The sequence below is a fragment of the Lycium ferocissimum genome, chromosome 10 (genome assembly GCF_029784015.1).
Source record: "Lycium ferocissimum isolate CSIRO_LF1 chromosome 10, AGI_CSIRO_Lferr_CH_V1, whole genome shotgun sequence".
Taxonomy (NCBI): Eukaryota; Viridiplantae; Streptophyta; class Magnoliopsida; order Solanales; family Solanaceae; genus Lycium; species Lycium ferocissimum.
This window is the reverse complement of record NC_081351.1, coordinates 24607016-24618286: the sequence shown is the minus strand read 5'-3', so window position 1 is coordinate 24618286 and position 11271 is coordinate 24607016. Positions and strand designations below refer to the sequence as shown.

At 34.6% G+C, this 11271-nt stretch overlaps 1 protein-coding gene across 1 annotated transcript; it reads left to right on the top strand.

Moving 5' to 3' along the window:
- Nucleotides 1-5507: 5507 nt before the first annotated feature.
- On the top strand, nucleotides 5508-10471 carry LOC132032930 (putative late blight resistance protein homolog R1A-3). Its single transcript, XM_059422741.1, has 3 exons — nucleotides 5508-5773; nucleotides 6528-10116; nucleotides 10217-10471. Exon 2 carries the CDS (start codon nucleotides 6547-6549, stop codon nucleotides 10078-10080), a length of 3534 nt encoding a protein of 1177 aa, XP_059278724.1. The 5' UTR covers nucleotides 5508-5773; nucleotides 6528-6546; the 3' UTR covers nucleotides 10081-10116; nucleotides 10217-10471.
- Nucleotides 10472-11271: the final 800 nt, after the last annotated feature.

The window sequence follows — 11271 nt, the reverse complement described above, 5'->3', positions numbered from 1 at the left end:
TTTAAATTTTTTTTTTCTTAGTTATCTTTTTTTAAAAAACTAATTAATTTTTCCCCAATAAAAAAAAGGGAATTTTGGTTATAAGATCAATTTTAAAGATCCATTTAAAAAAAACAAAACCTAAAATATCATTTATTTAAAACGGAGGAGTATAAATTTTCCCAGGATTTAGAGAACTTAACGTTAAGGAAATCGAAAATGTGTCTTTTAGTGATTATTATAGTAATTCCTTAGTTATTGTGGCCTATATTGCACGGATGTCTATATTTGAATTCCAAAATATCCAATATTTAACAAATAAAATTAACCAAAATCAGATCTTTACAAAAATGAAAATACCATTTCAGGTTTTGGAAATCAGATAGCCTTTTTAAAAAGACAGGGCCCGACAATATTTCTTGCCTTAACCCTTTAAAAACAATCCTGGGATAACCATAAAATGTGTTTCAATCCAAAGTATGAAGAAGATCCAGATGGAAATGGGGAGGGGTCACAAGAAGAAGAACGTGGGATGGGGTTGGAATAATTTTTTTTTTTTTTTGCTTAATTTTTTTTTCTTTTTGAAATATTTAATTTTTAATCAAATTATCACATTCACTCTCTTAATACGTGTGTATATCACGCATTTTGTCCATCTCAACATGATTAATGTCACATATGCTTGGTCAACAGTCAGATGAGTTTAAAATGCTCAGTTTTTAAGGATAGAGGGGTTTAGTTTGCAAATTCGTAAGTATAAACACCGGCATAACAAAATTGGATAAGTACAGGGCCTCCTAGGCTATTCCTCCTTTTTCTTATGGACATACAAAACCTCACAAGTTGTAAAAACTATCAAAACTTTCTCAATTTTTATACAATCTTACTGAATGTGTGAGTCATAGTTCATAACAAATTTAATATGCTACTAGAAGACCTTTCTAAAAATTACAATATCAATTGATCAAATTTTAGTTCAATCAAAAAAGAAAATTTAACAATAGTAATGTAACTATTATTTAATATAACAATCCCACATGGTATGAACAGAAATAACAGTTGGTAGAAATTAATGAGGTTGGTCAATGGTTAGTGGGAGTAATAAATAAAAATATCTACCGACTTATATATCTTTTTTTACAAAATATAAACTTATGGGTCAAGTTTTACATTTAAAATTTTGAAATCATGATTTGAAATTTTAAATCACACCTTTGGATGATTTGGGTTTCATTTCATGAGATAAAATTACATGTCAAACGCCGATTTCATCACATGACTTGAAATCATGGAATGAAATCGCATGTCCAAACGCCTATTTAGAAGCACTTTTTAAAAGCTTGGCCAAACATTAATTGTTGCTCAAAAGTACTTTTTAAATTAATTGGTCAAACACAAACTGCTTTTTATCAAAAGTTTGAAAGACACTTTAGAAAAAAAATAGAAAAAAAAAACACTTTTCAAAATAAGCTGATGCATGACCAAACGAGCTACTCCCTCCATTCCATAATAAGTGGTTCTTTTAGCTCATGCACACCCTTTAAGATATTGCTCACTCCTAAAAAATTGAGTGTTTTTACTAACTTACCCCTAATCAAATTGTGCCTACATAATTAAATGCCCAGAAAAAAAAGTAGTTAATAAATCTTGATTATTTAAATAAGAGCAATTTTGGAAGAATCGGTCCAAAAAATTCTAAAACACCACTTATTTTGCAAAAATATTATCAAACCTAAAAAATCACTTATTATAAAATGGATGGAGTATTAATTTAGATAAGTCTAGTAGTATTTTGTGTAGCAATAAAGCATAGATATGTAATCTGCTTGCTAGTATGGGCAATTAAAATGTCCTAGACGACACTATCGTATGTAATAGTTTGGAACCGTTGTAGTATTAATATAATGAGTTTAAGTTGGGTGCACTGTCAGTATATAAAAAAAGAGGTTAAGTTTGGTGCAAAAAATTTACACCATCAGGTAGCTTTAAGACTATTTCCTTTTCTAGTCTAAACTCTTCTCTCTTTATCGTATTGTCATGACAGCGACGGAGCGGCAATGTTGCAATTATTCTCTTTTTGTTATAAATATTATTTATTATTGTGGATGTCTATCTTTAGGAGAAATATTAGGGTTAGTGACTTTGGGATCAAGTCAATTTTCCCCTATAAATATAGAGGTTCTCCTTCATTGTAAAGAAAATCCTTAACAAGAGAAATAAGAACTCTCCCCTCTTCTCTCTTTCTCCACAATATTCTTCTTGCTTGCGTTATTATTTTATAACACTTTTCCTCTTTTTATTCCTTTCTTTTTTTACTTAAATTATTCCGTTCATCAATCACTTTTTTTTGGTTTCAAGAAAACTTAATTGGACATTCTCAGACTTTGCACGCCCCTTAACAAATACGTCTTTCATTCAATAATAAGTGACTTTTTAGGCTTTTTATTTTATTTCAAAATAAGTGGTGCTTTAGCATTTCAAGAAGAAATTGATCTTCTTCTTTCAAAATGACCTTACTTACATAATAAAAAATCATTAAGATTTTATTTTTTTAGGCATTTAATTAAGGGTAAGTTAGTAAAAACACTTCTAGTTTTCTAGGAGTGAGCACTTTCTTAAGGGGTGTGCATAAGCCTAAAAAGTCACTTATTATGGAATGGAGGGAGTAATAAATAAAGTGCATATTTTACCATGACACCCATATTAATTGGTGTATAATTGTATTAGATTTGGAAAAGGAAAATGATTTGGAATGAGTAATTAATGTTAGGGCAAAACAAAAAAATAAACTATTTTTCTCTTAATATGTGAAAGTAGACAAAAAAATGTGAAGATTTATTTTTGAAATAGTTGACAAATAAAAGTGAACGGACGGAATATATATATATATTGCATCCAGCACCAAGACAATGCAAATGACTATTTTTGAAAAGACTTGTTTCCTTTGTTACTCAAATCATAGTGCTGTGCATGTGTGAATTCAGCAATAAACAACTTATTGTCTTTAATATTACTTTTTGGCGCATTAACCTTCCAGTTGAAAAAGAAAACACCGCATAAAACTATGGGCTCAAACTTTCCAGGTCATTTGGTTGCTGGTTAGGGTAACGTATCTTTTTTTTGCGCGGAGTGCCCTTCTTTTGGGGTGGTCTTTAAATTTTGCCCCTCATATTGTAGTGCCTTTAAATTATGCTTCTCATATTCTTGGTCTTTAATTTTGCCCTTCGCATTTGCAACTTTGCTTTACTAAATCGTGAGGTTACGGTTCGAACCCCGCTCAAGCATAAATTAAAAAAAAAATCGCAAGACAAGGTTTAGGTCGCGTGTATCGGGACCGCCATACTTTTGTTAAGGAATTACAAATTTTTATACGGACCCGCATACTCATGCCTTGTAAGGGACTTAGCATAAGTATGCCGGTCCGTATAACTTTGATAATTCCTTCACAAAGATTATGCGGGGAGCATACTTTTAATGTGGCAAACTTTATGCTGACCAAGATAACTTTGTGAAGGAATTATCAAAGTTATACGGACCGACATACTTATGCTTAAGTCCGCATAAGGCGTAATCGTCGGTCCGAGATAACTTTGATAATTCCATCACAAAGTTATGCCTAGGGGGGCATACTTTTAATCGGGCAAACTTTTATCCGAATCCGCATAACTTTGTGAAGGAATTATCAAAGTTATCTGTCGGACCGCGCATACTTATGTCAAGTCCGCCCGCGGCATAAGTATCTTTGGTCCCAGCATAACTTTGTAATTCCTTCACAAGTGTATGCCTTTGGCGGCATAGCGAAATTTAAACTACCGCTTGCGAAATTTTTTAAAATTTTGACCGTGCGTGGGTTCGAACCCGGAACTTATGGGTGTTAACCGGCAAAATTTAAACATTTCAAATATGAGGGGCAAAATTTAAAGATCACCCCAAAAGAAGGGCAATTCTGCGAATTGCCCGTAAGGTATTAATAACACAAAGATTAGTTATTCAAAATTTTGTTATAACATATAAATATAACCTGATAGTGTACATACTACCTGCACTGATGATGTATAGTACATAAAGGTGTATATTTTAAATAATGTCCAAATACATAGATAACCCTCTAAACTTGTCAATATTTTTCACTTTCACATTCTAACTTAGCTTTGTTCCTGTAAGACACTCTAACCTCATCCTAAATGAGCCTATTAAACACGATATCTTTGACACGGCAAAAAGAGTGTTTCTCACTTTCCTTGAGCATGTATGCATTGAAAAAAATCTGATTCAATAATTTCCCTTTTTGTTCTCCCCTTGAAAGTTTCACATTTTCTCTGCCAGATCTTTGAGAAAATTCATCTCTGGATAACAGAAAATTTTATGATATTAAGGCCCTGTCTGATATATAATGTAAAAATGATTTTCACAAAGATGAAAAAATTAGGAATTATTAATGGAAATCTTACCATTTCCAGACTGGTTAGTGTGAAAATGGACTTAGTAATTGACTCTTATATAACATCTTTATTGATGGTATTTGAAGTTACCTTTGTTGTCAAAAATGGCATTATGCCAACTGAAAAACAAAAAATAAAATAGTACTCTCTCCGTTTCAATGTGAATTTATTTTCTTTTTAGGTCGTGTCAAAATAAACGATCTCTTTCCTAATTTAAAAATAAATTCACTCTATGAAATAATTTACAGTCATACAAATATTCAAGATTATTTTGAACCACAAGTTTTAAAAATCTTCCTTTTTTTTTAAATGTCGTGCCCAGTTAAATGGGTTCACATAAATTAAAACGGAGGGAGTAGTATTTTCCTTGCAAATCACAACGATGACTCCAAATATATCTCCAATACAACCAAAAAATTTATGTTGCAATCTTTCTTCGGGGAGTACTAAGGTGAGGGAGGAGAGGGTCTGGAAGAGCCAAGAAGAAGGGGACGTCCCATGAAAAAGATGATAGCTGGCCGGCACAACTTCCTTGCTTTTACTTTTTGTTTTTTTTTTGTTTTTTCCTTCATTATTTTAAACAAAAATTTTATGTCAAAGCTAGGTGGCTTTTTTTTCATTGGTTGTTTTGCCAAAATGTTGAGTATGAGTGGCACACATTTGTTTTGTTTTTTCATTCGGTCACAAGTGGCTTAATAGCAGTGACGGAGTCAGGATTTTCGCCGAGGGATTCAAAATATAAAAAAATAAATATACGAGGAAGCATAAGGGGTTCAACATCTATTATATATATATAAAATATAATTTTAACCTTGTAAAAATAATATTTTTCGATCGAAGGAATTCGAATGAACACTCTCGACATAGTGTGGCTCCGCCACTGCTTAATAGCACATTTTGGATGAGGTTGAGGTTAGAGCGTCCGATAGGAACAAGGCTAAGTTGGAAAGCCAAAATACAAAAATATTAACAAGTTTAGCGGGCTGTTTACGTAAATGGCTTTAAATATTCTTTTTAGTATATGCATTAAAAAATTAAATCAATATTTACTTTGGATGTTCTTATCTAGAGTTGAAGCTAGCTGCTTTAGATCATTTGGAATAATTTAGGGGCAAAATTGGTCATTTTCCCTTACCAAAGCAATTGATTGATTAAAAAGGACCACCTTGCTCCCAAGTCTCTTGTTCATTTTGATACTTTTGTGTTGACCAATTATAAATGCTCAGCAAGGAAACAGCCAGTAGGAATCTTGGCAAAAATCTAAGTATAGTATAGATCAAACTTGCTACTTCTTCTTACAAGTTTTTGCATCATCACTCTTGCATCTTTCTGGTCTCAAAAGGAAGAATACTGTGAGTTCTTTTTTTTCCTTTTTTTTTATTAATAAAGATTCACTTGAATCCTTATATGAATCAGTACTGAAAGTGAGTTTATGTTAATGTTTGTGTTTATGTTGTGAAAATTCAACTACTAATACTGATTGAAGTATCTTCCTCTGCATGTTTTTCCCACATACTTAAATAGGGAAATAAGGAATGTTCACCAAACTGTCCATAAACTGCAATTGAACTCAGTGATAGTGTATGATTTGACTTATGGCTTGTTGGTCAACTTGAATAAATAGTTTTCTAAGTAGAATCAGTTAATTGTATAAATTCACTTTGTTTAGATTAACAACTTGTAACTAGTCTAAGCTGAAAGCTACATTTTTATTTTCTTGCAAATGGAAAAGGTGAAAGGCTATACCAAGAAGGAAAGAAGGATTCATCTGGAAATAGAAGAAAAAAGTTTTATATCAAAAGAAAAAGTTTAAGAGATCCTTTCTAGTTTTATGTTTTTGCACATATCATAGAGTGAAGTATGATCACTTTCTGTACAAAGAAAAGAAAAATACTCTATTTTCTAGTTGATGCACCAAAACAAAATAAAAGCAGAAACTTATCCTTTATTTTCTCCTTCAATATTTTCTGTAAGAGTCAGTTACAATATGTGCTGCAATAAGAGGAAAAGTGTGATAAACTTATACAAATATTCTGTGATAAGGTTGTAAATTAAATCTCATGTTTGGTCCTAGGTTGTGATTTGTTTAAATCTCTCTACTTTCAGAGATCTCTACACATCCTCCATGTCTGAGGACAATTCCCGTGGAAAACAAATGTCTGGAATAGAGAGGAGATTTCTCGATACCTTTTTGTTTTGGGCAACTCAAAAAGGGAGGATTAAGGACGGGAAGTTGCTAGGACACGGAGTGCAAGTCGGAGATACTGTTTCGGGGCCAAGGGCAGACTTATCTTCTGCTGAAGTCAAAGAAGGTTATGAGTTTCTCCTTTCGCTGGTTCCAGGAAGGTGGCCTTTACCAAATTTATGCTGTCCATTGTTTCAAAAGTTCATCGAGTACATCCTTCAGAATGTAAAGGATCTTTTCATCAACAAGAAGGAGCTGGACAAGTTTGTTCATCTGAAGAAAAAGTTCCAAATCCTTGAAGAAAGTCTAAAGTATCTCAAAACCTTCCTCAATTTCATAAAAGATGCAAGCATGGAACTAGAGAAATCCAAAATTCTCTTTAATCATATGGAGGTTGTCACTCGCAATGCTGCTTACATCTGTTACCTATGTCATGTGGAAGAAATAGACGAAGACATGGCATCTCACTTGAGACTTAAGATCTCAAATGTTTTGCAAGAGATCAAGCCCATTAAGCCTCAAATTGCGAAAATTTATACAGGAGCACTAAGAGGTTTAGTTAAATCTCAAATCCTGTATAACCGAGGTGTGATCGAATTTGTTGAAGGTTTTGTTCATTTTCTCTTCAAGGATCTGTCGGAGTTATTAAATGGTGAGGCATGTTCCTTGATGCTTCCTCTAAAAGAAGATCAACTTGGGAGCTTTCGCCAATCATCAAAGCAATTGGTAACTTTGCTCATTTATCCGCCTGAAGATCTATGTGTTGATCAAGGGAAATTGCGTGATGTACTTACTTGTGTTGAAGGTCTGATTGGTGAGGTAGCATATGCTGCTTACTCTCTCTCCATTGACAAAGCAGCAGAAGTTACCTTTGTATGCTCTGACTTGTTAAAAAAGATTGACCTTGTCATGGCAGACCTAAAAGACCTAATTATGGAAGCTCCATTGTCACCAAAATGTAATTTCCCAAGGACAAATGGATCAGGCTTTATTAAGTCGCTCTTATGCTATCTGAAAGAGTTGCTGCAAGATGGAAAGTATGATTCTGTTGTCAAGCACCTTATTGCAGAAGCTCAAAAGGAGTTTGCTTTCATAGGATCCTTTTTGGAGAGAGTTGAGAAGAAGAAACATGAGTTTGAGGAAGTGAAAAAACACAATCTTTGGACAAAAGTCATATCTCTTGCATACCAGGCAGAATGCATAATTGATTGCCTGGTTACCGGAGATTATCCTGTTTGGTATCTACATTTGTTATGTAAGATCACAACAGAAACTAAGCTTGTCAAGGATCATTTAAAAGAGTTCCATGCTACGATTGTGCGAGAAGTTGAAGTCCCTATCGAAGAACAAGCACCGAATCCTGTCAGACAATTAGTTGAGACTACACAACTTGATGAGGTAGTGGTGGGTTTTGATGAAGAAGCTAACTTGCTAATCAACCAGCTCACTAGGGGACAAAAGAACTTGGATATTGTGTCTATTGTAGGGATGCCTGGTCTTGGAAAGACTACACTAGCAAAGAAAGTTTATCATGATGAAAACATAAGGCACTATTTTGATGTCCAAGCTATGTGTTGTGTTTCCCAAGCTTATGACAGGAGAAAGTTGTTGCTCGGAATTTTGAATCAAGTTAAAAGTTCCAATCAGAAAAATGAGAAAAATCCAGCAGATGCTTTGCGGAAATCTTTAATAAGGAAGAGGTACCTTCTCTACATTGATGACATATGGAGTGTTGACACATGGGAAGACTTGGCAGGATGTTTCCCGGATGATCAAAATGGAAGCAGGATTTTACTAACTAGCCGACTCAGAAATGTGGCTTCAGATATTAACCCTGATAGAGCACCTCTTCAACTTCGTTTTCTTTTCGAAAATGAAAGTTGGGAATTAATGAAAATCAAGCTGTTCAAGGAACAAACTTGCCCACCAGACCTATCTAAAGTAGGAGAAAGCATCGCGAGAAAGTGTCAAGGACTACCTCTTCTTGTGATTTTGGTAGCTGGAGTTTTGTCCGGAATAAGCAAAAATGAGGAAAGTTGGAGAAGAATCATGGAGAGTATAAACTTAGATACCGTCACTAGTGCAAAAGAGTGCTTGGATGTAATAGAATTGAGCTACAATCATTTGCCAGATAACCTCAAGCCCTGCCTTCTTTATTTTGCATCATTTCGGGAGGATGAAGAAATTTCATTCTCAAACTTGGCGTGGTTATGGAGTATTGAGGGATTGGTGCCAAACATAGAGGCAGAGACTGTAGAGCTTGCCGCTGAAAGATTACTAAATGATCTCATTGGTAGAAGCTTGATTATGGTGAGCAAGAAAAGGTCCACTGGAGGAATCAGAACATGTCACATTCATGATATGTTGCACGATTTTTGTGTGACAAAAGCTAAGGAAGAGAAGTTCATGCAGATAACAAGCACCGGGAAAACTGATTTGTCTAGTTCCTTTTATGACCACCGGAGGCTTTGCATACATCATAGCCTTTATTGGGCCGGGAGGATTGGAAACCTGCAAGTTCGGTCTGCGTTCTTCAGACCCCCAAAATCTGGCTGCCTGGAATTTTTTGATCTCGAGAACTTTAAACTTCTAAGAGTTCTGCAAATGGAATGTGCCGTGTCGGAAAGTTCATTCCAGAGATCAAAAGAGCTGATTCATATGAAGTACTTAGGAATCAAAGGCTATGTGGAATCTATGCCATTGTGGGTATCAAATCTTTCAAACCTTGAGGTATTGCTTGTAATAACAGTAGGCAGTGGTACAATATTGCCGATGTCCATCTGGAATATGCCAAGGTTAAAGCATGTCCATGTAGAACCGGTTGCATCTTTTGATGGACGCATTCCTCGCAAATCGACAAACTTTTGTTGCATAGAGACCTTGGCCACAGTGTCTCTCACTAATAAGCTAGCAGCCTATATGATCAAGCAGGCAACCAAACTGCGAAAGCTCAAGTGCCACTGTAAAGAACCTCTCCAACTCAAATTAGATGCTCTTCAACTTGAATCACTCAGTGTGAATGGAATGATCTTGGAATTCAGCTTGCCCTCGACACTAACAAAGCTAACTCTATCAGATGTTTTGTTGCCACAAAGTGAAATATCTAAGATCGGGAAATTACCAAATTTATTGGTTCTCAAGTTGGAGCATAGAGCATTTGAGGAGAAAAATTGGGATATTGAAGATGACGAGTTTCCGAGCCTCAAGGTTCTTAAATTGAGGTCCCTCAGAATTACAGAATGGAATGCCTCCGATGATTCCTTGCCCAACCTCCAACAGCTTCTGGTAGAAAGCTGCTTCCATCTTCAAAAAATCCCTTCTGCTATTGGAGACATTTTAACACTAAAGATGATTGAAGTGAAACGATGTGGTGAGTCACTTGAAAAATCAGTCAAGGAAATTAAGGAAGAGCAAGAAGGATATGGAAACGAAGAGCTCAAGGTCCATATTTATCACTTAGATTCGTCAGCCTGATGTGTGTATGAAAAGCTGCAGCAAGTGTTTCAACAGGTAACTGACTCAAGCTTATTTGCGTTCTCTCTTGATCGTGCACACTTAGCCTTTTAAATCTTAGTAAAGCATATTTGAGAAGTATTTCTTCGTTGTGCAGAGATGAAAGATTGTGATTGAAAGAGGCGATATGGAGCTTCGGCATAGCCATGGCTGATCTGACGGAACCAGTGATTCTCTTAAGCTGTTTCCTTTGTTCAGTATGCACAATAACATATCCAGCTAGATGGAAGCTGGGGAAGTTGAAGACATTTTTTTTTTTCGATTTGTGTTTGTAATTCAAATAATTTCTTTGGACGGATCCATTGCATTGACAAATCAACATTATTTCTTTCTATGATATTTTATATGTCCGCACATTGATAGTTGGTGAAGAAGTTAATTAGTTTTTTCACAGGAAAGATGAGATAAGTTCATGGCATGATGGGTTAGTAATAGCTAGCTCAAATAATGGCACAACACAACGACAAGGAATTTTGTTGCGTAAAAATAGTGCTGAAGAAGCCTATTGGCTTCTCTGTGCCACTAAAGTGAGCACCATGAGTTGTTAAACTGGCAGTAGTGCTTGTTGAAGAAGCCTCGACAGATTTACCATCCGACTCTTTGTTTGAGCTGTAGTAAGATTTTTTAGTTAGCAAACAGAACCCACAGAAAGAGCAATATTTAGTTAACTGATCAGTGATCCCCATACGAGAAGATAAAATCACTTTGATGAAGACAGATGGAGTGGGGGTACCCAACTCCATACTGAAACCAACTGTTTTAAGTATCTTAATACTGAGCAATAAATGAATCATATAATACTAAAAGTGGGAAGCTCCTAAGTATATAACTTGGATTACGATTTTATTCCGGCACTAATTAAATATATCTAATTAAATAATACTATTTTAATTAAATAATGGATGAATTAGAAGTCCAACTATAATTGATAGTTAACAAAAATTACATTTGATCTTTAATTTACATTTAAATTTTTTAAACTCCCATCTTCCACGTACTAATAGTCATATAATAATCAGTCTTTCATATACATTTCAGTTTTTTCCCTTACATCTTACATGTAGTAATAATCAGCAATGAATTTGGTAAAAGCCGTTTTGAGTATATTTCATACAATAATTAGTACTAATTGTTAATTACTATGATAGTAGT